The sequence below is a fragment of the Telopea speciosissima genome, chromosome 6, assembly GCF_018873765.1.
Source record: "Telopea speciosissima isolate NSW1024214 ecotype Mountain lineage chromosome 6, Tspe_v1, whole genome shotgun sequence".
Taxonomy (NCBI): Eukaryota; Viridiplantae; Streptophyta; class Magnoliopsida; order Proteales; family Proteaceae; genus Telopea; species Telopea speciosissima.
This window is the reverse complement of record NC_057921.1, coordinates 24,470,549-24,497,341: the sequence shown is the minus strand read 5'-3', so window position 1 is coordinate 24,497,341 and position 26,793 is coordinate 24,470,549. Positions and strand designations below refer to the sequence as shown.

Below are 26,793 nucleotides of genomic sequence, written 5' to 3'. Positions count from 1 at the left end.
GTCCGACAAAGGACTTAAACTTTTTCAGGAAAAATGTTGATTCAGCATACCAGATCCAAAAATAGTATACCGGTTCTATATACAACCTCAAAAATGATTTTCCCGAGGGCAAACAGCTTGCTCCGGATTGGATCCGGGATACCGGATCATAAACTCATTCCAGATCATGATCTAGCATACCGAATAAGAGAATCTGACTGTTGGACCAACGGTTAGATTCCTAAGTGATTTTGGCAATTCGGCATACCGAATTGGAAATCGGTATACCGAATTGGTGTTGTTTTTAAATCTGAACTAAAAAATAGCTCACTATTGGTTTGAGCTCTCCAGTATATAAATAGACACTTTGCTCAAGCTCAAAAGAAGCCTATCACCATTACTAAGAGACAACATCACAAGCTCTATCATTCTAAGTGCCATAGTCTCAAGTGAGCATACATTGATCGCAAGCATTCATTGATCACAAGCTCACACACTCAAGCTTCTCCACCACATCAAGCTTTAAGCTTCAAAGTTGGAAGGTAGCACACGCACTTGTACTAAGGTTGAGGTAACATTTTTACTTAGTAGTTATTTATGATTGATTAAGTCCTTTTGGTTGGAATCAAGATTGGTTGAGTCCTCTTGCTCGGATTCAAGAGTTGTGTAAGAGTCCCCTTGCTCTCTATCAAGATTGTTTTAATTAGTGAAATTCTCTCTAAGTTAGAGAGAAGTGGATGTAGGTAAGATTTGGCCGAACCACTATAAAATCTTTGTATTATTTGTGCAATTATTTTAATTTATATTAATAACTTATAATTCCATAAAAGATTTTATTACTTACTAGTTTCACCTTTTCACCCCCCTCTAGATGAATTCACAAGATAAAACTTCAGATCTAGATACAAGTGGGAACATCCAAGTAAATCTACTGAAGTCATCAACAAATGAGATATAATATTTAAATCCTTACACTTATGGAGACAGTGCAGGACCCTATATATCTGAGTGCACCACTTCAAACGGAGCAGATCCCACTGATTTATTTATGCCAAAGGGGAGTTTGTGAGCTTTTCCCAGTTGACAAGAGCTGGAGACTGAAGAAAAAGCTGATGCATGAAATGGAAGCAGTGATCGGTGTATTACTGAATTCATACACTTGGAAGAGGGATGGCCTAATCGATCATGCCAGATTGATTTTGAAATGCGTTTGCCAATATGAACGGTGGGAAGCAAAGATGATGTGGTAGAGACTGGTGGATGTGGAAGACAGTATAGACCATCTTTATCATTCCTTGGAGGAACGTGTTCCCCATGCGTGGGTCCTTCACATAACAACACTTAGGGTGAAACTCTAATATTACATTGTTATCTACAGTAAACCTACTTACAGACAAAAGATTTTTTGTAATCTTAGGCACATGTAATACATTATTAAGAGTAAATTGCTGTAAAGAGGATTGAATATAAGAAGTTCCAGTATTTTTGATATTAAACCTGCACCATTTCCAACCTATACTTGGTCAGAACCTATATAAGGAGAACTGATGTTTAATTTGCCCAGGTCGGATGTGACATGATGAGTAGCACCTGAGTCGGGGTACCAGGTTGAGTTAAATGACGCAGATGGTGTTGTAAGCAAGGCTTCTGACTGAGTTGGGCCGGTTAGTGGAGAAGGAGTATGAAAATTAGGATTAAACCTGTTGTAACATGTTACTGCTGTGTGGTTTGTTCTATGACAGATTTGACAACCTGAACTAGCATTTAATTGCACTGGATTAGACTGCTGGTAAGTGTTATTGGAGCCATGACCTCCATTGTTGTAGTAGCTTCGGCGACCACCACGTCGCCTTCTATTATAGTTTTATGTGCCACGACCACGGTTTGGATTGGGATAGGAGTTGCTGGTATTCTTAGTAGCAACGTTTGCTTCCACCGTGGGTAAATCAAGGTGTGAGGAGCGTTGGTCTTTTAAGATTTCCTGGCTAAGAAGCATACCAGTAAAATCATCCAATGCTAATGGCTCAATTCAAGTTATGATTGATGTTGCAAAGGATTCGTAGTCTGCACCGAGTCCTTTTAGAATATTGAGAATAACATCAGAATCTGACACATGTTGGGCGGCAGCAGCCAGGTTATCAACTAGGCTTTTGACACGTTGAAGGTATTCCTCCATTATGAGTGTCCCTTTCTTCAGTTGGAATAGCTGATATTTCAGTTGCATCACACGAGCTTGCAATTGTGATGCATAGGTTCTTTCAAGAATATTCCAAGCAGCATTAGAGGAAGTAGCACCGACGATTTGAGCAAGGGCGCTCTCTGTTAATGAGGAGATAATCTAACTTAGGATGATCTGATCTTGTTTCCTCCAACTGAGATAGGCTGGGTTGATGGGGTTTGGGTTGGTGGACGAAGAGGTTGGTGAAGGGGATAAGGCTTGAGATGGGAATGGGTTAGTTCCATCAACGAAACCATATAGGTCATAGGCATGAAGAAGAGGGAGAAATTGAGACTTCCAGAGTAGATAGTTCGTGCGATCTAGCTTAACTGGAAGTAAGGAGACGATGTTGGTTGGAAAGATAGTGGTTGGCTCGGTTGTGGTTGCTTGAGTGGTGGTGGCGGAGTTATCTGAATTCGTCATGCTTCTGAGACGTGAGTCAATGGCGACTGATACCATGTTATAACTTGAAATTTGAATTGGATGAGAATTGAACTGTTTCCCCTTATCGTTATCTGCAATCTAGGGGTTTGTAATTTGTAATAATCAGAAGTATACAAAACGTTACAATAATTCAGTTACAAGTAATAGAGTTTGAGTTTGCTTAAACTCTCCTATCTTGTAGGGATAACCGCATCCATATCTGATGGAACGGTTTCAACGTCTCTTGACCCATTCTATTTGGATTTCAAATTTTGAAGATTTGAATATTCTGTTACACCAACAACAAAATCCCCTATAACTAGTAAATTCCAAACATTTCTTAAGGTGGATTCCCTAATTTACCCCCTTAATTACTAACCATAGTCTAGTTTCATTTCAACCAATAGAGAGCTTGCATGGCTTGCCTAACTTTTTGAGGTTCCCAAGTTGCCCTTGACTTCATCCATTATATACCTTGCAATTAATCTTCCTAAAAGATAACATTAAGCCAACATCTTGAACCCATGAACCACTTAAACCAAGTGAACAAACCCAACTTGAAATAACCCATCATATTGAAAAGAACCAAACCACCTATGTAGCACAACCCTTAAATCTATTCCATCCAATCAAATAAATCCACCTTGAGATAAAGTTATTATTAAAAGTACATTTTTTTATAAAATCAATTAATTATTAGATAGCCAATAAAATAATATATATAATACACCCAACACAAGATTATTAATTTAATAACCCAAACAACATCATCCATGGCTTTGGCACGAGCTCCAACTCAATTGAATGATCCAACTCCCTCTTAGGTGGAAGTCTCTTAAGCAGCTTAGGCAAGCATAACATCCTTGAACTCACTAAGGACCCTCTTTATAGACTTGGGCAGCACTTCAGTAGGGCTTTTTGTCACACCCCCATCCCGGCAAGGGATAAAATACTATAAAAAGGGTATGACTAGGATGCTTACCAACATCCTAAACCGCCTCCAGGATCATGAACGCAGTGGCTTACCTCACAGTCACACAAACGAGAATCATAACTAATACCAGAATAGCGGAAAACTTGTAATAATTACCTCTAATCCTCATTTAAAGAATAATTACAGTGATAATAAATACATAAGGTGGATTATCCTTGAATTTAAAAGTTAATACAATAGAAGTCGTTTGATAAGTATAGAGAAAGGAAGGAAACATACATCAAGAAAATATATTATCAAAAGCAACAAGAAGTAAAATAAGCATCAACGGTCGTAGACCAACTTTCACATCCACATCCTTTACCAGGTCCTCTATCATCCACCGGTAATGTACAACCTACATCACATTCTAAAAAGAAGGGTTCCAAGAGGGGTGAGCTCTACTAGCCCAATGAGCAGGAAATTAAACACGCACACACACACACAATAAATATGAGACTGCAAGCCGAACCTGATGAACGAACATCCTTGACGTCCTATAACATCAATGATGACTCACACATCATATTCGATTTATAATCATGCATCTACAATTCGGTGGAAGTGAATTGGAATCGTTGCAACCGACGGGAGAAACCATTCAAAATCTCAAAACAAAACTTAAGGTTTCGATCATTACCTTAAGTTTCACAAGTGCAAAGCCTCCATGCGATCGTAGCCCTTTCGTAAAGAGTCTCACTCACACGTACAAATTTGCGTTCCCTTGAATGTAAGCTCTTCCACAATCAATTGGGGTTTTTGCCAAAACCCTAATCACAGACTGGTAGAGAAGAAAATTGTAGAAGATGAAGACCTCAGTAATATTATGAGAGTCACCTCCAGGGTTTTCACACTATATCAATATATAATGCAAAACCTTATTACTAAGTGATGGGATAATTACAAAATTACCCCTGGGTTTTTCTAGTGGGAATTGAAATCCGATTCATAATTGAATTTCTTTTCTAACAATTTCCTCCATCCTAATATGAGATCTTATCTTATATGAGGATCCATTAAGAAAAGAATTCATGATCCAAGCGCTGTACATATGAGATGGACTTAAAGGAAAGGGGTAGGATCCCATTAGGATTTCACCTAGTATGCCATATGTCTTAACTGAATTGTATTCCAAACACAGGGTTAACCAACACAAAAGCTGCCAAGCATATATAACAATAATTACCCAAAGAAAGTAGTAAATACACGCTTCAGTCCCCCACTGAGCAATGTCGCATGGTTCAATATAGGGCATGTGTAAAATACTGTCAAATCCCCAATGAACTGAAATGTCATGTCAGAGATTCCATAACCTTAATTGGACAAAGAAAAACATTTTCATAAGGCTCGAGAAAATAGATGAAATTTATATATATATAACTATAAAATCATTTTCAAACCACAAGAAAATGCCACAAGATCTTGATTTGCATCCATTCTGTCATAGACTATCTCTCTCTTTGATATTCTCCCAAAAGAATAGTTAGTGGATTCTTTGTGTGGCATCTCTTTTGAGTACAACCAAACACCATGAATCCAATGCACCGATATATAGTCAGAGAGACATCAACTTTTGGTACACCAAAACGCATTGTGCGTGACTGCATCGATAAGGACCCCTCAGGTTCAGGGACTAATTGTGAACTACTTAAGAGAATTTCATTTTTCCTTTTATACTGACAGTATCACCACATGTGAAATTCTTGAGTGATCCAGTTCAGTGTACACACTGCATGTACACTCACACTTGGGTCTTGGAATCAATATTCCTTAGAACACACAGTGTGACCACCATATAAGACAAATTATCCAATCTCGTCCCTAGTGGTGAACAATTTTAGTTAAGCAAATCTATGGACAAACTGAGCTCAATATATGATCATGCCAATCAAAATAAATTAAACACTTTAAAATCTAAATAATCAAGTTTGTATATCAAAGCCAATCTCCCATAAACCTAATGCCCATGTTCTTAACATGTTTCTCATATACAATAGGTGACAAACCCTTTGTCAAGGGATCAAAAATATTATCTGCAAAGTCAACCTTAGCTATGGTTATAACACTACGCTGTATGATCTCATGAATCAAGTGATACTTCTGCTCCACATACTTGTTCCTCTGATGAGCTCTAGATTCCTTTACTTGTATTATAGCTCCCTTGTTATCACATAACAATGCAGTGGGACGCTCGACTAGCTCAAGAACTGCCCCTAGGTCGATGAAGAATTTCTTGAGCCAAACACCTTCTTTGGCTGCCTCACAAGCTGTCAGGTATTCAGGTTCAGTTGTGGAGTCGGCTATTGACTTCTGTTTGGCACTCCTCCAAATTATGGCTCCACCACCCATCATAAAGACCATCCCTGCTGTAGACTTCCTATCATCTTTGTCAATCTGGAAATCTGAGTCTATATAACCCATAACTGACAGCCAATCAAAACCATAAACTAGGAAGTAATCCTTGGTCCTCCTTAGATACTTGAGGATCGTTTTGACAGCAGTCCAATGCTCTTATCCTGGATTGGATTGATAACGGCTCACAATCCGTACCGCATGACAAATGTCTGGTCTGGTGCACAAAATGGCATACATGAGACTCCCTACAGCAGAAGCACAAGGGATTCTCTTCATAGCCTCAATATCCTCAATAAATTGAGGATACTGTGACTTAGAAAGACCGATTCCATGCCTGAGAGGAACATTTCCTCTCTTGGAATCCTACATGTTGAACCTATTTAGCAGTTTGTCAATATAAGTGGAATGTGATAAGCTTAACATCCTATTCTTGTGATCTCGCACAAGCTTTATCCCTAGGATGTAATTGCCTTCACTTAGATCTTTCATTAAGAATGTCTTGGATAACCACATCTTTACAGATGAAAGTAAATCCACATCATTTCCAATGAGCAATATATCCATCCACATAGAGGACAAGGAAACACTCGTCATTTTCCACTAATTTTCTTGTAAACGCATGACTCATCAATGTTTTGTTCAAATCCAAACTCTGATAGTTTGATCAAAACGGATGTTCTAGGTCTTGGAAGCCTATTTTATCCATAAATGGATGGGAAATTTACGTTTACCACCCCTATGGTTTTAAACTATCACGTCTATCACCCCTGAATTTTTTCAAATTATGTATGTACCCCTAAGTGCTAACTCCGTTAGTTTTGGAAGGAAATGACAATTTTGCCCTTGTCCTCTTCTTCTTCTTCTTCTTCTTCTCACCACCACCGCCACCACCACCACCACCACCACTGCCATACCTTCCGCCTCCCTTATTTCTATTAGAAGTTTTTACTGCAAAGATCATTGATAATTAAGGTTCAATTCTATATCTCACTTGACAAATAAGGCTTTAACTTGGAACTGACTCAACATTGAGCTACATAATTTCTCAATTTTGTGATGATCAGAAGAAAAGGAAGAAGATATGAAGATAGAAAAATGATTAAAAATTTTTAGGCCTCCAAAAATAGCAAGTTAACCAGGTTCATTAAGTAAGGGCCTTTTCATTGTCAGAACTTTAAGAGAAGTAGGGTAATAAGAGAAACTCGCTCAGGCTGGGGAGGAGTGAAAGTTGGCCATTCACATTAGTCTCTTTTTTGGCTTCTTTCTTTTCAATAGCTCTCATACTTGAAAGGGCTAATATGACCTGCATGTAAGCAACCACAAACACATTTCTTGCCTTCATTTTGCTCTCTTTGCAATTTCTGACAGGTCATACCAAGCTATAGTGGATTGTGTACAATTTTCTGTTTCTAAAAGTTGGGGCGAATGCTCAGAAAATGGAAGCCTTTGTTATCTCTATTGGATGGTCGTTGTAACCTTAAGGAGGTTTTACTGAAATGGTAAGGGAACATCTTTCAGGGAATCGATTGAAAGCTATAACCCTACCATTTTGTGGTTCTATTCAGGGAATCGATCGATTGTGAGATTTCTCCTCCCCCTTTTTCCCCACGGTTTCTACTCTCTTACTTTCTCCCTCATCCCTGCGGCTGATACTGCTAACAAAAGCCTTCCATTTTCTCCATCCTCTGTTTCTCGTCTATTCTCCCCTGTCAAAGCCTGTTCTTCCTCTTTTTTTGTTGGGTTATTGTTGGTAGGCTATTCTGTTGTCATGAATTCTCTGAAACAACACTGAAAAGTTTTTCTGCTATTGATTAACAAGTCAGTTTATTTTCATGAATCTCTCTGGAGATGAAGGCCAGACCTTCGTTTCCTCTGTTACAGGTGTTATAGGTTGTAGGAGGAGGAGGAGGAGGAAGAAGGGTAAAAAGGTCATGTTACATGGACACTGGGTTAGTTTGGGCATTTAGAATATATTTGGGCGATGACATCATTACTTAACTGTTCGCATCTAATGGTAGGGGTACGTTGTGAGAATCTTTCAAAATACAGGGGAGGTTTATGAAATAGATGAAATTCTAGGGGTGGTAGACATAATTGTTTGAAACCATAGGGGTGGTAAATGTAAATTTCCCTAAATGGACCTCAACAATCTGCACACCTTGTTTTCTTCTATTGGAGAAGAAAAATCTTCTGGCTGATCTATGTATATGACCTCATCTAAATGTCCATTAAGGAAAACGGTCTGTGAGGAGGTTTCATCATAATCAATATCCTCTTTCTGAGTGTATCCCTTCGCCACCAGTCTTGCTTTGAAACGTTCCACTTTTCCATCCACACCTCTCTTCTTCTTGAAAATCCACTTGCATCCAATAGGCTTTACGCTTTGAGGTGGATCCTCAAGAGTCCAGACGTGGTTGGAGTTCATGGAGTCCACTTTAGAGCGCATTGCTTCCAACCATTTTGTAGAATCAACATCCTTTAGAGCCTTACAGTAAGTATAGGGATTGGTGTCAAAAACATCAGACACCATTTGAAACTCTTCCACTTTTTGATCTTCTCAGTAAGAAGATTCAAACGAGTCGGAGGCCTGATAGATCTCCCACTCCGTCAAGGCTCTTGAGGTTATTGTTCCTCAGTGGGTATGTCGACTGAAGGTACTACAGGTGCAGAAGATTCTTGGTCATTAGTTAATTCTTTAATGACTACTAGATCAAATTTACGGGAAATCATATCATCCTCCAGGAATGTCGCGTATTTACTTACTATAATTTTCTGTCCAACAGGGTCATTAAAGTAATATCCAATAGTAGTTTTGGGGTATCCAAGAAAATAGCATCTATTGGTACGAGATTCCAACTTGTCTGTCTGCTACTTACGTTGCAATGCAACCCCATACCCTAATATGCAATAGACTGGGCTTGTACTGATACCACAACTTAAAGGGTGTTTTGGGTATAGATTTTGTTGGCACTTTATTCACTGTATAGATTGTAGTCTCCAAGGCGAAACCCCAAAATGATAAAGGTAATTCAGAATAACTCAACATCGATTGGACCATATCCAATAGGGTTCGATTCGTCTCTCTAAAACACCATTCTATTGAGGTATTCCTGGGGCTGTCAACTGAGATATAATCCCAGCATCTTTCAGATAGTCCCTGAACTCATCTAATAAGTACTCTCCTCCTCAATCTGATTTGAGACGCTTGACACACTTACCCAATTGCTTTTCAACCTCAACTCGGAATTCTTTGAACTTTTCAAAGGTTTTCGATTTGTGGTGCATTAGGTATATGTATCCATATTGAGAGTAATCATCAGTGAAGGCTACAAAATACTCATAGCCATACCTAGCTTGAACGTTAATGGGTCTACATACATTTGAATGTATCAATTCTAACAAATCTTTAGCCCTCTTGCCCTTATTGGAAAAGGGTTTCTTAGTCATTTTTCTTTGCGGGCATGATTCACAGGTTGGATAAGGCTCTACCTTTAGACTACCTAATGGACCATCTTTTACCAGCCTGTTTATCCTGTCTACTCCAATATGACCTAATCTCAAGTGCCAAAGATAAGTTGAATTTTTTTTTATAGGTAAGATAAGTTGAATTGTCTTGGGCTATTTTTCTTTTAGTAGTATATTGGAGATTTCATTTACATTAATAATCGGTTTCAAGAGATATAATTAGTTATCAAGGAAGCCAGTAATAACATGTGAACCATTCAACCGAATAGATAACTTAGTTCCAAAATGAAAAGTATATTCATCCAAAAATAGCTTCGAGACAAAAACAATGTTTCTCCTAAAACTGGGAACATAAAACAATCTCTCAAAACCAAAAAGGTATTATCAAAACGTAAATAAAAATCTCCAATGGCCTCTGCAACGGCCTCAGCCCCGGTACCTTACTCAGCCTTCTTGTCAGCTTGAACCCTTGTAATATATTGCAAATGTGGGTGGTAGAACCAGAGTCCATCAACCAAGTGTTAATTAAATGGTTCTTTTGACAAATTAGACTCATAAAGGACAAAAGTTTCAGAAACCTTCTTCCAGCTTCTTTTTCAGAGATGTCAGGAAAGCACGACAGTTCCTCTTCCAATGTCCCTCCTTTTTGCAATAAAAACAAGGTCCCTTTTCAGTTTTCTTGGCCTCAGAATTATTCTGCCAAGCCTTTACAAGTTCAGGGTTCTTGTCTTTTGGGAGAGACATCAAACCTTCTGCGGTCAGGAGCTACTTAATGTTCCTCCTCCATTCAACATAGTTTACGCTGATTAAAGTATGGTCTTTGACAAGGTTAGTGTAGTTGATTTGGAAAGACATTGAATCAAAACTACACGATGTTCAAAACAGCAAATTAGCATGATCTAAAACCATTGAAAGTAAGGGGCATTATCAACTGTCATTCATTTCTTAAACTTCTCTCCAAGCTTTGGGGTGTGCATTGGAACAAATCAATTCTTATGCACATGACTTAGCCTATCTGAGTTCATCACATACATGTTGGTTGAATGGACTATTCTATTTGTCAAGTAGACTTCCAATGATTTTTGGCTACCTGAGTGTCATGTCCATTCTATCGGTTAACACACACTCAAGTCAAGTGCATACCCTTTGTCTCGGAGTGAATCATGGCATCGTGGGTTCAATGCCCACTATCGCAATGCATCTCCCACTGACTATATCCTCTACCAATCACATAGGAGATGAATGCAAACCATCCCATTAAACTACTAAAGTATTATCCTATCGGCATCTGTAAGAGTAGGTCAACAAGATTTCTACATCCACCGACTAAGGGTGGCCATGGAAACCCCACTAATTTGGGTTTCTCATATCACACTTGCTTTAAATAGATGAAAAACAGGAATGCATACAATCATCACCATAATATGGTCATCCATCCATCTATTCATCACATGAAAATAAAAGAAACTAATGGTTATGGGATTACATCTACAATCAACATGAGTTCACTTTGACTGTACGATGGGTGGGAGTAATCATAGCCTCAAATGTCATTCTCACACGGCATTTTATTGTGATAATGTAAATGCAAATACAATTAAAATTACATCCTCCATAACTATTACATGGAAATAATCAAAAGGCCTTGAACTCTTCAAGAAAGCAATCATATCCTCCAATCCTCTCTTGATCAGCATCATCGAACAGGTATCGACCCACGATCATGATCATATCACGATCAATTAAAATTAAAATCTAATCCTATTTATTACATTCTCTTTAAATAAATAAAACTGAGGAAATCAACCCACCAATTAGATTGCCTGAGGGGAATTACAACCCTTACATAAAGAGAGGAGGAGAGAAAAAAAAAGGAGAAAATTACAAACATCACCATATGCATGTCATGCCATTCACCATCCACATAATGCATCTCATGATTATGATTTTTAAATCCCATACCACCATGCACATTATGTATTTGATCCTTTCAATTTTATTCCATTAATGTGAAAAAATAACAATTATGAAAAACCACATGTCCAATTTAGAACTTTTAGTAAATGTTTACGTCATCATATGACACATCTTATGTGCATGCACATTTACTATCCCAAATACTATTGCACATCTCATTTACAAGTGCATGCATACACAATATCCTAAAACAATGCATTCACTTAGGCCCATATGGGCTCAAAAACTTTTAAGGCCCAACATTAAAGACAAAATATGGTTTAAACTAAAACCAAGCCCAAAGTCCATGCCAAATAGCCTAAGGACCCACTGGTTTCTAAAACCAGTAGCCAACCCATCCCAAATACCACCCAACCCATTGCTAACCAGCCCATTTGGGCTTAAACAGCCCAGCAGTGGTGTATAGAGACCCTTCCCAAAACTTAATTGTCTAAGGGCAATAGGGTTAATACGGTCTTTACATGATAGGGATTCAAAAACCCTATCATCTTCTTGCTCTCCTTTTTCTTGGCCGCGGGATGCTGCAACTTTTGCAGCAATATTATTTTTTTTTTATTCCTTAGTATTAAAAATAGGCATTTTATGTGTGCTTATATTCAACATTTTGCATGGATTCATTTAACTTGTTGAAATGGGAAGATAGAACTCCAAAATAGATTGGAATCTCATTTATGTTGATGCAAATATACTGCCCACAAATTATTACTTCACTATAAATATCTTCACTTCTTGTTTCAGTGATATTAAATTAGGTGTTTGCCCAACCCCTACATCATACCAACCAAAATAAATAACAATAATGTTATGCTGTGGTTAGAAATCCACACATATAGATTTCAAAACCTTTTTTCAAATCTGTATTTATGATTGTCTTATGTGACAAATGTCATTGTATGTACATAGTATCCATTTGTTCAATCAATAAGTAAGTGCCACCTCACTTGCAAGGGATAAGCAAAAGACAATTCTCTATATATCTTAACCCCGGCCATCTGGTCAAGAGGAAGGAAGTTTCTTCTGTCCCATTATTGCTTGTTCATGACCTTGACTTGCTCTCCAATGCCATAATGAGTGGTATGATCCTTCAGATTTAATGACAGTGAATGTGCAAAAAATACTATTTGAGTTTCTGATATTTTGTTTCTAATTATCTATGATTATTAGTTGGACATTTATGTGTATTGAGAGAAAGAGATGAACATATATAGGAACCATTCTTTTGGGTCTGTTATAGGTTTTGCTTATTTGCTTCTTCTTGCATTGGTCTGGTGGGCCTGGCTTGCATTGGGCAGTGATGCAAAGTGAGGTGCCATGTGCTATTTTACTTGGAAAGAAGGGTTAGGTATTATTGAGGGAGAAAAGATGGTCAATGTTCAAAGTTCATTAAAGGTTTCAGTTCTTTTCTAGTCTTGTTATGAGCTGTGAGAATTTTAGAACAGTATCTGTACCTTCCTTTTCCAACCAATACCTTTTTCTGAACAGAAAAACTCCTTGATTTGGTCTTAGCAAGGATTGGTATTTACTAGGGCTTTAGGGATGAGAAGTGAGTTAGCTCTCAATTTTCTTCCAATGTTCTTTATTTCCTCTCTTTTAACTCATTAAAGTTTTAGGAATCTTGTCATTGTTGGTGGCAGTTAACCAGTGGTGTATGTTAGCTAGAGAAAGAGATGGTTCCTCTACCCGGCCCCACCAACCATAAACCCAGCTAAGTGGTGTTAATGTTCCTTTCTACCTCAGTAGATTCCCAGTCCCCATTTTGCAACTTATAGACACCCACACTCCTCTAATAGAATAGCCTCCTTTCATGCCTAAAAATTTTTAGGTAAAATGTTCTCGATGGAGGGGGGGGACTGCCACACGCAGTGGGGCTGAAAGGATCGCCCTGCACCCATGAAAGATGGAAATCTCACCCCAAGATGCTAGCGGTACACGTTTTTATTGGCAGTCATGCACGTGGCTCCTGCGGTCCTCCATAGAGAATGCTCCCCGAAAATTTTAATAAGAAAAATGATGTGCAAACTACCTGTAGGTATACGGCCTCTCACACTGTCTCTCCTGCTTGATACTTATTTTTTTGTGGTTTTCTAACAATGTGAACCCTATATGAATTGTGTGACACTCTATCATGTGTTTTCATTGGTTTGGTATGGACGATACCAATACACGCGAGCAGCATGTAGATCCTACCCCAAAAGTTTTTCTAATACCCTTCCTCTCACTTTTCATATGAAAGTATAGTATGACCCATGCGAGGATGTCTAGGGTACTTTGAAAGCTACAATTCGACAAAATATTCAAAAATGCTGCCAAGTTGTTGGCTATTACAACAAAGAATGCCCTTTATAATAGTTTTATGATTGTGTAACACTCTTGTATGTCCATTTTTCTACCCTGTGTATTCTTGTTGGGTTTCTTTTCCAATTTGTGGGGTCAGGTTTGGTTTGGTTCGGTAAGGTAAGCCAGAAGCCATACGGAAATTTGCCCCTTACCCTTCTTAATTATAATCTTTCAACCTAATATGATCTCATTAATTATTATTATTATACAAATCTAAGGAAACTAATACAAGACATTGCATATGCTTACGGATATAAAAGGATGGTTAATTATTTGGTGGATGGAATCATGGTGAGACTATGCAGTTGGTTGATTTTGTCAACTATTCTTTGAGCAATATGTAGGTTTTATAAGCAACATTCACATGGTGTAATGTGCATTGCATCTGGTAATATTATCGTTAATCTACGAGGTTAACACAAGAGATCTCGATCTACTTGGTGGTGTTTCCTACGCCCTCTCACGGGACACCATGAGATAATGCCTCTGCCCCCTGGGTAGATACCCAAACGTGCTTACCCATTGGAGAGCGTAGGAAACACCGCCAAGTAGAGATCTTTTTCCCGGTTAACAATATACACTTTCATTTTTCAAGAAACTGTACACTTGACAGCTATAGGCATGTTACAATGTCCCCTGAAAATATCCATTTGTCCAAATGCACCGCTACAATTTTTCAAATTGCAAATTTCCCCCTACTTTCAAAACACTGTAATACTTTGGTCCAGTCCGTTAGTTTGGGAGGTTAGACGTTAGTTTCAGGTAATCTAATGACCAAAATGCCCTTGTGAAAAACCCACCAAAATTAAAGAGTAAAGTGACCAAATTGCCCTCATCTTCCCCAAATCGTTTAGGTTTTGAAACTGAAAATCAAACCCTAAATCGTACCCAAAAAAGAAATCAAACCCTAAACCATTTCTTCTCGTTCAGCTTCAAGTAACAGCAGATAAGAAATGGTTAGGGGTTTGATTTTCTTTTTAAACCCCAAACTCCAGAGTAGACATAAATCTTTTGAAGAACTAATGGTTTAGGGTTTGTCTTCCTTTCTGTTGGGTTTTGCTGTAGAAGAGGACTTGCTCTGAGATTTCAAAGTGAACAAAAGTGATGAGAATTTGAAGAAATATTTAAATTCGCACTCCCTGTTTCAACCCACCATAAAACCCATCTTCTTTCTTATCTTCTGCTTTGAAACATAGCATGCTTTGAGGTTTTATATGGTTTTGGGGTGGAAATAGGAGAACATTCGAATTTTATATTCTTTTCTGTTATCCTTCTCCCCTTTCTGCTGCCTCCGCCGCCTCTTAACTGGTTCTACAATTTCCTGTAAGATGTTTTGAGGAGATGATTTTGCATGGCAAGTCATAGAGTTGGAGAGACCGGTCTACCAGATTCAGGACCCTCAAATCAACATATGCCATATGCAGCCTTCCCTGGGATCGGTCCTTCTGTAACCAATTTCATGTATTGTTTTCTTCTCTTTTTAATCTCCTAGTCATTTCTCTAGTTGTGGAAAGATTTGTGTTTACTCTGGAGTTTAGGGTTTGAAAAGAAAATCAAACCCTAAACCATTTCTTCTCTTTTGTTACTTGAAGCTAAACGAGAAGAAATGGTTTAGGGTTTGATTTTCTTTTCTTTTGGGGGGGGGGGGGTAAGATTTAGGGTTTGATTTTCAGTTTCAAACCCTAAACGATTTGGGGAAGATGAGGGCAATTTGGTCACTTCACTCTTTCATTTTGGTAGGTTTTTGTCAAAAGGGCATTTTGGTCATTAGATTCCCTAAAACTAATGTCTAACCTCCCAAACTAACGGACTAGACCAAAGTGTTACAGTGTTTTGAACCCTAAACGATTTGGGGAAGATGAGGGCAATTTGGTCACTTTACTCTTTAATTTTGGTGGGTTTTTGTCATAAGGGCATTTTGGTCATTAGATTCCCTGAAACTAACGTCTAACCTCCCAAACTAACGGACTGGACTAAAGTCTTACAGTGTTTTGAAAGTAGGGGGAGTTTGCAATTTGAAAAGTTGTAGGGGTGCATTTGGATAAGTGGGCATTTTCAAGGGGCATTTGTAAAAAACCCTTGTTTTATGGGAAAAAGAACCCCACACCGACAATGTGGGGATCCTTTCTCATACCCTCTTGCACCTAGACAATGTTGGATTTACAGTGACACCCTCTCTTCCTCTGACCATGGGGTCTCTTTGTTGATCAAATCGTGTTTCACGTTGTGATTGGTGTAGCGTGAGAGATTCCTTTCACACTGATAGTGTGGGGATTCTCTCTCCATTTTTTTTATATAGTGGGTCATCTTGCTCTATTTTATGTTTCGCCCTGTTAGGGGGGAAAGCAAGGAAAGGGAATAAGGGAAGTGATGCAGGCCGTGGGGCAGTAGAAGCTGTGGAGGCTGATATGGAAAGCCATCTCAACCACCCAAAGGTGTTGAGGCGGTCAGAGAGGATTAGAACCAAACGTGGCTAGTGGATTGAGGCAATATCTTAAGGATTCCCATGCCTAAATAAATTGGATTACATTTCCATTTTTAGCTTTCCATTATTAGTGAGCATGGGATTGAATGGAATTTCTATATATTAGCAAAATGTAATAAGGAAGACAGATTTGAATAATATTTGTTTGATCTCCATTGGAGTCTTGAAGAACCTGCAGGCTCTTCTTCTTCTTGTGGTGTGAAGTCCTCCTCTTCCCCCTGGCCGATCCTTTTACTACCCTGTGGTTGCACCATTTTTGGTATTAGAGCTAACCAGGGTCTAGCGAGGATGCCCCCCAAGCGAAGAGGACACACGGATCACATTGAAGACGTCTCATTGAGGGACGAGAACACTCAACTGCGCCAACAGGTTGCTGCGATAACTGCGGAGCTGGAGCATTTGTGAACCTCCTCCCGCCATTCCAGCAGGTCAGGCAATACCTCAGGCAGTCTATCACCTTCGTCGAAGGAGGAGCGACCTGCTCGAAGACCACCACGACGCATTGCCCAAGAAGAACGAGAGGTTGATTGGTTTCAGAAATTGAAGGGAGATATCCCGGAGTTCACAGGGAATGAAACCCCTGATGAAGTCGTCAACTGGTTGGCGTTAGTAAACGAAGTTTTCGATGCCAGATCAGTACCGGAAGACAAACAAGTTAGCATCATGGTGATGCGATTATGCGGCAAGGCAATCGCATGGTGGTGACGAGAGAAGCAGACCCGTCGGCATGATGGTCGTCGATCCATTACTAAATGGTGTAAGATGGAAGAACTCATCCGCAAGTATTTCCTGCCGGGAACATACAAGCGAGAACTCTACCATCGTTTCCAACACTTGCAACAGTGAACAAAGACTGTCGCACAATACATGTCTGAGTTCAATGAGTTGCTCATTCGCAACAATGTCAGTGACCCAAAGGAGATGTTGGTAAACAAATACATTGGAGGATTGCAGTCCTACATCCAAGAAGTGATTGAAGTGCTGGAGATTTGGGATCTGAACGATGCCCATCAACGAGCCTTAAAAATCGAAGGTTCCCATCAACGTCGCCAACAGCGACCCTTCCCTACTGCTCGTACTTCGGCTGGAACAACTAAGATTAGCCAGCCTCCCACGACCGTTACCGTTGCTCCACAATCAAACCTTTCCACCCAAGCATCCAATCCAAGTCAACGATCCTTGGCGGAGGTTCATTGTTATGCTTGTGGCGAACTGGGACATCGCTCCTATGCGTGTCGCAATATAATAGGGAGATTCAGTGGTAAAGGTTTACTGATCGAGAATGATGTTGAAGATGAGGAGGACCCGTATCTAGCTGAACTGGTGGGAGACCCGATTTATGATAGCCCTGAATTGGATGATGTGGGTCAAACCTTGCATGTAGACACGGGGGAAATGCTCATGATGAGCCGTGTCTTTCTCAGTCCGCGATGGAGGTGGGGATCGTTGGCTTCGCAACAATATATTTCACTCCGCCTGTACTATTTCCAAGAAGGTTTGTCAACTTATCATCGATTCGGGTTGTTGCGAGAATGTCGTCTCTGAGGAAGTGGCTCGCAAACTTAACTTGGAGCTTAAGGACCATCCCTCTCCCTATAAGATGACTTGGCTCAAGAAGGGAATCGAGGTAACATTAACCAAACGCTGTTTGATTTCTCTAGCCATTGCTGCCACCTATTATGACACTGTTTGGTGTGATGTTCTTCCAATGGATGCGAGTCACATTATACTCAGTCGGCCCTGGCAAATTGATCGAAGGGCTAAACATGATGGGTATTACAACACCTATACTTTCACTCATAAAGGGAAGAAAATCACTCTGGCTCCTTCAAAAGAACCGGTGACTGTCCCCAGTTCGACCACCCCTGGCTTTCTCTCATTGCGAGATCTGAGGGGTGCTCTTGAAAATACTGATGTGGTCTATACTTTGTTGAATAAGACAGGTACCCTGGACAGTGTGATGCTTGTAGTTCCTGAAGGGGTCCAGCCCCTATTACCCGAGTTTCGTGATGTCTTCCCTGCTGATCTCCCACAGGGCCTTCCACCCCTTAGAGAGATTCAACACCAGATTGATTTAATACCTGGGGCGACCCTACCGAACCTTCCACATTATAGGATGAACCCGACAGAACACAAGGAGCTGCAATGATAGGTTGCCGAGCTGATGGACAAGGGATTTGTTCGCGAAAGTCTAAGTCCTTGCGCCGTACCTGCACTTTTGATTCCAAAAAAAAATGGCACATGGCGGATGTGCATCGATAACAGGGCCATCAACAAGATCACGGTCAAATACCGATTTCCCATCCCCAGGCTGGGTGATTTATTAGATCAGTTAGCGGGTGCCACAGTGTTCTCCAAACTAGACTTGAAGAGTGGGTATCACCAACTTCGGATTAGACCGGGCGACGAATGGAAAATGGCATTCAAGATGCGTGATGGGCTATTTGAATGGTTGGTGATGTCGTTCGGGCTCTCCAACGGCCCCTCCACTTTTATGGTTTGCGGTCGTCTATTTTGATGATATTTTGATTTATAGCAAAACGACTGACGACCATTTGCAGCAAATTCGAGAAGTTCTCTCGGTATTGCGCCAGACACGTCTTTTTGCAGCCTCAGAAAAATGTTATTTCATGGAAACTAGGATCCTCTTCTTGGGATTCTTTATTTCTGGGGAAGGAATAGTAGTCGATGAGTCCAAGATTGAAGTCATCAAGGGCAACCCCGTAAAATATTCATGATGTCCGTAGTTTCCACGGCCTAACGTCCTTCTATCGACATTTTATCGCCCATTTCTCGACCATTGTAGCCCCTCTTACTGCCTGCATGAAAAAGGGGGTTTTCGAGTGGTCTAAGGATGCTCAAATCAGTTTTGATCTGTTCAAATTGAAGTTAAGCAGGGCTCCAGTTCTCGCATTTTTAGACTTTTCGTTGGTGTTTGAGGTGCATTGCGATGCATCGGGATCAGGCATTGGTGCCGTGCTCAGTCAAGCAGGCCGTCCTGTGGCTTTTTTTAGTGAGAAACTCAGTGGGGCGCGGTCACAATACAACACATACGATCTGGAGTTTTACGCCCTATATCGTACATTGGAGCATTGGCATCAATATTTGATTCATCGGGAGTTCATTTTATTCACCGATCTTGAATCGCTCAAGTATATATCCAACCAACAAAAACTGAGTTCACGGCGTGCTCAACGGGCCGAATATTTGCAGGAATTTAATTTTCTCATCCAACACAAAGCGGGTGCTCAGAACCAAGTGGCCAACGCGCTCAGTTGAAAACAAAGCTTGCTTTTCACTATGCACACCACTGTTTTGGGGTTCGATTCTTTTCATGACTTGTACGTCGACGACCCCTACTTTGCTCGCATTCTTGAGGACGTGCAGGCCCATCGAACCTCCAAGTTTGTTCTTTGTGATGGTTTTCTTTTCCATGGCAACTGGATCTGCATCCCTGATTGCTCGCTCAGGTTGAAAATAATTACAGAAGTCCATGGTGAAGGGCATTTTGGGAGAGATAAGACCCTTCACCTAGTGTTCTCCAAGTATTTTTGGCCACACCTGAAGTGGGACGTACACCGCTTTGTTATGCGCTATACAATCTGCCAAGTAAGTAAAGACCGCGCCACCAATGCCGGTCTCTATTTACTCTTACCCATTCCACACGCACCATGGGAAGATATCTCCATGGATTTTGTGTTGGGTTTGCCACGGACTGCTCGGGGAATGGACTCCATATTTGTGGTCGTCGATCATTTTTCCAAAATGGCCCATTTTATCTCTTGTAGAACAACCATGGATGCGTCTTGCATTACGGAGTTATTTTTTTGGGAAGTGTTTAAGCTACATGGCCTGCCTAAGACAATCACGTCGGATCGAGACACCAAATTTCTCAGCCATTTTTGGAGGCAATTATGGAAGTGTTTGGGAACATCGTTGCAATTTAGCATGGTCTTTCACCCCCAAACGGATGGCCAGACTGAGGTGGTTAACCGTTCGTTGGGAAATCTGCTGCACAGTCTCATTGGTGACCACCCTCGTTCATGGGAAAGTCACCTCTCGAAGGGTGAGTTCGCCTACAACTGCTTTGTGAACCATTCCACAGGTTACAGCCCTTTCATGATCATCTACGGTCGGCAGCCTACGACCGCCCTTGATTTAGTACCAATTCCTTTCCCCAGGACACCTCTCACAACAGTCACAGATATTGTTTCATAGCTGCAACTTATCCATGACGAAGTGCAGCAACATTTGGCCTCAAACACTACTACTTATAAGTGGGCAGCGGATAAACATCGTCGCGAGGTGCTTTTTGAGCCCGACGACTTCGTATGGGTGTACCTTCCCCGGAGTGTCAGCTAGCCAGATCGTATCACAAGCTCAACGATCGCAAGGTGGGCCCTCTAAAGGTGATCGAGCGTATCAATCCCAATGCCTATCGTATTCAACTTTCATCCCACATTCGCACTCATGATGTCTTCAATGTGCGCCACCTCACCCCCTACCTTGGTGATTCATCGGACGACAGTGTATCCAATTCGAGGCTGAATTTTTCTAATCCAGGAGGGAATGATGCAGGCCGTGGGGCAGTAGAAGCTGTGGAGGCTGATATGGAAAGCCATCTCAACCACCCAAAGGTGTTGAGGCGGTCAGAGAGGATTAGAGGCAAACGTGGCTAGTGGATTGAGGCAATATCTTAAGGATTCCCATGCCTAAATAAATTGGATTATATTTCCATTTTTAGCTGTCCATTATTAGTGAGGATGGGATTGAATGGAATCTTTATATATTGGCAAAATGTAATAAGGAAGATAGATTTGCATAATATTTGCTTGATCTCCATTGGAGTCTTGAAGAACCTGCGGGCTCTTCTTCTTGTGGTGTGAAGTCTTCCCCTTCCCCCTGGCCGATCCTTTTACTACCCTGTGGTTGCACCAGGAAGAGGAGAGGGTGATTCATGGATTATAGAATTGGATCAGAGTTGATGCAATTGGCGAATTTGAAATGAACTCAATCGTACCATTCCAATTATGTTTGATTCTCTGAACCCATTTTGGAATTAGCCATAAATGCACTTAAATCCTTCCTTTTTTTCTGCCAATTTTTCCTCAATAAAAAAATAGAAATTAATGAAACTTAACCTCTTGTAGCTAAAATCCACCAAACTTTTGAATAAAAAACTCCAAAAAATAAAGTTCAATGAAAAATCATTGATTATTCTTTCTCATTCCATTTCCTAGAGATTTGACAGATTTTTGACTGATTCCCTCGATGGACACCATGTTGGGACTTGGGCAGGACTCATCTTTAAGAACTAGTCATTTAGGAGAGGGTACCAAAGTTCTTATAACACTGAATATCAGGATACTCACATCCGATGCGAGATAATTGCTTTCGCATGGAATTCCTTGGCTCTGATAGATCTTTTTGGGACTTGGGTAAAACTCGTTCTTAAAAGATAGCCATCAAGTAGAGGGTGCACAACTCCTTATAAGTCTTAACATCAAGCAATTCACATCTGATGTAGAATAATTATTTGCGTGGAAGCCCAACATGCCAATGGCATACGCATGTTGGATTCTAGGTTTGTAAACCTTGGGGTAATTTGTTCAAAACAAAAAAAAATCTTGGGATAATTTGATTTCCTTCATTTTTTTTAGTAATTTGATAAGTAGACGAGCAATCACTCTCCCTGACATTGTCAAGACTTTTCCGGAGTTCCTCTGATGCAGGGATGCATCAAAAAGCACCATTTTATCTCAATTCCAATTTTTGAGCTAAAAATCCTTGGGGTAATTTGTTCAAAACAAAAAAAAAAACTTGGGATAATTTGATTTCCTTCATTTTTTTTAGTAATTTGATAAGTAGATGAGCAGTCACTCTCCCTGACATTGTCAAGACTTTTTCGGAGTTCCTCTGATGCAGAGATGCATTAAAAAGCACCATTTTACCTCAATTCCAATTTCTGAGCTAAAATTCTTAAGATCTGTCATATATGAGGAAAACATTTACAGGTCAATGAGGGGACTACATGAGACCTTCCTGCAGTATGATGTACATGGGAGATTGAAGAGAGAAATTAGGGAAGAAATAAGATAGAGTGGGAGATAGAAAATATGACTAAAAATTAAGAGATAAAATTGGATAATTGGGGGTCGGCTTTAGATGAAGTTGGGCGTCCTGGCCTATTAGGAGACTGTCGACTTCTTTTCTTAAGAGAGAAATTGTAGGAGTCCAAATTAATCCAAGGACTGTGTATTCCTCTTATGCCGATTAAATAGGCTTAAAAGAAGTAGTAAACGATTACAACTCCTACTACCATGTACTACAACTTCTACAACGGCTAAACACAGTCACATTGTAAGTAACATAACCATCTAATCCGACTACTACTTCTACAAAGGCTAAACACGTTCACATTATGAGTTACATAACCATCTAATCCTCCACATATGATTTGTAGGTTCCCATACAATGCAGCCAAATGTGCGCCCCTAATGCATTACAATTCAGGCACATAATAGTCAATTCCCCTTAAAATTTGTCCTAGCTAGTCTTCAAGGAAAACAAAAGCCAGTGTGCCCATGCCATCATGAAGAAGAAACCAATCAATTAAATATTGCATTCATGCTATTTTGCAGAACGTAAAACACATGTCGATGAAGGGATTCTTTAGAGAAGGACCCATACGAGCTTCTTTTGCTACCGACTCCACTTTCTCTAGCTCTGATACCAGATGATATGTAAATAGAAGATTGAAGAGAGAAAATAGGGAAGAGATAAGGTGTGGTGAGAGAGAGATAAAACATGGTTGGAAATTAAGAGATAAAATAAGATAATTGAGAGTTGACTTTACAGACGAAGTTGGGCGTCCTGGCCTATTAGGAGGTAATTGACCTCTAAGCTCTATAGAGAAATTATAGGAATCCAAATTAATCTAAGTTTGCCTTGTATTCCTCTTACACCTATTAAATAGGCTTAAAAGAAGTTGTAATTAATTAATTATAATTCCTACTACCATGTACTACAAATTCTACAACGGCTAAACACATTCACTATAATACCCATGCCCAAAATACAAGGGTAATTTAGCATAGAGTTAAGTGCAATTAACTGTTGAGGCAGGGTTTGGGGTTAGGCGGGAATGTCCCCCCCAGTGTTTATTTTTAAGATTGATTTTAATAAAATTCTAGGGGCTGCCCCGGGTCCCAGAGAATATTCGGACTAAAAAAATATATATATATATATATACAAGGGTAATTTGGACTTTTCACTTTGTGAGCAGAATCTGTACTAGTGGACTAATGAAGGGTGGGATTTTGGTTGTTAGCATGCACACTAGAGGTAAAACCTTGCTAGTATTTTATTAGTGTTAGTGCAGGGTATACTTGTCTATTTAATTATTTTCCCTTCTTTGTGCATGGTTATATGTTGCTAGTATCCAAATATATTTATTTGTAAGTTTATTCACATCTAAGAGAGGTTAGCCTAATGGTTAGGACCCTATACGGACTTAAAGAAGTCTAAGGATCAATTCTTGAGGGAAACAATTGAAAAGAATTTTATTTGTTTTATTTTGGATAGCTTGGTGGATTCCACACAATATTGACTTTTGACTTGGGGGCTATAAATCGATATTGAAAGGAAAAGAAAGATTCTCTTTCTCAAGGTGTACTTGAGAAGTTGAGATAAATTAAGGGAAGGGAGAGAATTAAGAAACTTGAACTTTTATGAATTTACAAGCGGTAAAATGAATTAGGAGATTAAAACTTAAAATTTGTGAAAACAAAGTTGAAACCTATTCCAAGAAATAAAGAAGAAGAAGTAAAGAAGAAATAAAGAAGGATTGAAGAAGAAGAAATAAAGATGAAGAAAAAAAAGAGAGAGGGAGAGAGAGTTTCACGTAAGAGCAAGAGAGAAGGCTTCATTGGGCTTGTCATTTTTCATAAGGTATACATTTTCTTATTTTCATAGTCTATATCATGGTCATTTGAATATAGGAGATTGAGTCTTAAGGTTGTATTGTTACAGTGTACTGTTTTGGACAGATTATGTCTGTTGTTAGAAAAAGAATTGTATTTCTTAATCAGTGAGGATTTTGGGCCTTAATTTTGGTGGAATTATGGATGACATGTAGATGGAATATTGTTTCAAATTTGAGACCCATCCAAATTCGTTTGATATCCCATCTGAATGAGAACTTGGGACTAGTCTGCTGTCTTGGCAGAATTTGAACCTGAACTTAGGATTAATGAAAGTCCAACTAATACTTAGTATTTAGACTTGAAATTTGATGTGAATCATTATTATTTAGTCTAGTTTAATATTAAAAAAATTTGGATTAGATTAGGTTTGGGATATGGTATTTATGTATCTTTTAAACATGTTGCGCAGATTCTGGTTGAATCTGTGCACTAAGATTGAAACAAATGATTTAAATATAAAATATAAGAATTTGGAGATGATTTTTAGTGGAGATCTTGGTATTAGGGTAAATTAGTCCCCTATAAATTTTGAGAGTCTCTACATATGTACAAGTGGGGGAAATATTACAATTTAAGGGCTGTCTGTGTTTACAAGTTTGGTACAGCTTTGTAAGGGTACATAAACCTATTGATTTTGCAATTTATGATCTATGTAGGGGATATTGGACCATTATTTTTGTGATTTGAAGTGCATTGAGAATTGACTTAAAACGTGCAAAGGTGAGTGAGACCTCATAGAATTTATGTATTATTTTCATATACAAATATCTTTTCTTTGATTTGCCATTTTATAAAATTTCATGATTTGAAACAACATGACTATTTGTGCATAATTGTCTTGAAGTCTATTTTGAAGTATTATGCATGTTTTGAAATATAATTTGATTTTTATTGAAAGAATGCATGATTTTTACTTTATTAAAAGCATGATGAGACTTGTCATTGTATAAGATACGATTTGAATGTAATATTGTTGGACTGCAACCCTTCCAACAGGGGGTTATGTGTTGGGGTGGATTGTTGAGCACAGGAGTGAGGCAAGAGAGTGATGTTTAAGGACATGGTCCGATTCTGTGAGCCAAGAGCTCGAAGCTCACAATTCCATTATGTTTAGGTATGTGGACCGGGGGGGGTGAGGCAAGAGCGTGATGTTTAAGGAACATGGTTTTCCCTCCATAGGAGCCCGTTATCGGTTCTGTGAGCCAAGAGCCTGAGTCCCATACCATTGATTATAATGGTGATATGTTGATTTTTAGCAGCGCCACTTTATGAACCTACTGAGGCTATTAATTGAAATTGGTGTTATGAACATTTGAACTCATGACATGTTTTACTCGAATTTGTGATATTTTTAGATTTATATAACATATGTTTTGAGATTCTATTACATTTCTGGATATGCATTTGTTTACCGATATTTATGTTCTGTTTTCCTTTACTCATTAAGCTTTCCCCAAGCTTACCCCTTTATTTAACCACATAGAGAACGAGAGTCAGGAGCCATGCTCATGTGATGAGTGCACTGGAGTTGTTGGAGCAGATAATACCCAGATTGGGGATGATTAGAAAATTTATAGAATCATTTACCTTCTTTTATTTGAAACGGTTGTAATGATTTTGGATTTGGATTTGATCTTGATACATGATTTATTTTAATATTTAGATGGATGGATGTAATAGGGATTTATTCTTACTTTTAGTTGTGGTGTCACCAACACCTTAGTTTTGAATATTCGAATTCATATTAATCGAATGTTGAATTTAATTGGTTAAGTCTTCCGCTGTGCTATATGATGGTATTATTGAGGATTTATTTGGAGATTATGACTAATGGTTCAATTTTGGTTCATCTATCTAAAACCATTTCGATCTTGTGGATTTGTGTGACAACCCTTACCCTTAGGCCGGTTTGGGGGCATTACATTCACATTATATGTTACATAATCATCTAATCCTACTACAACTTCTACAACGGCTAAACTCGTTCACATTATGACTTACATAACCATCTAATCTTCCACGTATGTTTAATAGGTTCCCATACAATGCAACTACACATGTATCCCTCATGCATTACAATCCAGGCATATAACAGTCCATTCCCTTAAAATTTGTCCTTGTCCTCAAGGACAACAAAAGCCAGTGTGGCCATGCTATCATGAAGAAGAAACCTATAACCTAAATATTGCATTCATACTTTTTGCAAAAGGTGAAGCACATGTACACGAAGGAATTCCTTAGAGAACAACCCGTACAAGCTTCTTCCCCCACCAGCTCGACTTTGTTTGGGTTTGATACTAGATGATACATAAATGGAAGATTGAAGAGAGAAAATAGGGAAAAGATAAGATAGGATGAGAGAGAGAGAGAGAGAGATAAATAGGGCTAGAAATTAAGAGATAAAATGGGATAATTGGGGGTTGACTTTACAGATGAAGTTGGGCGTCTTGGCCTATTAGGAGGTAGCCAACCTCTTTGCTCAAGAGAGAAATTGTAGGAGTCAAATTAATCCAAGTTTGCCTTGTATTCCTCTTACGCCTATTAAATAGGCTTAACAGAAGTTGTAACCAATTACAACTCTTACTACCATGTCTAC

General features: G+C 39.3%; 1 protein-coding gene across 1 annotated transcript; it reads left to right on the top strand.

The window, feature by feature from the left end:
* The first annotated feature begins 17,812 nt into the window (after positions 1-17,812).
* Positions 17,813-18,361, top strand: LOC122665537. Its single transcript, XM_043861692.1, has one exon. The coding sequence runs from the start codon at positions 17,813-17,815 to the stop codon at positions 18,359-18,361; it is 549 nt and encodes a 182-aa protein (XP_043717627.1).
* The last annotated feature ends 8,432 nt before the right edge of the window (positions 18,362-26,793 follow it).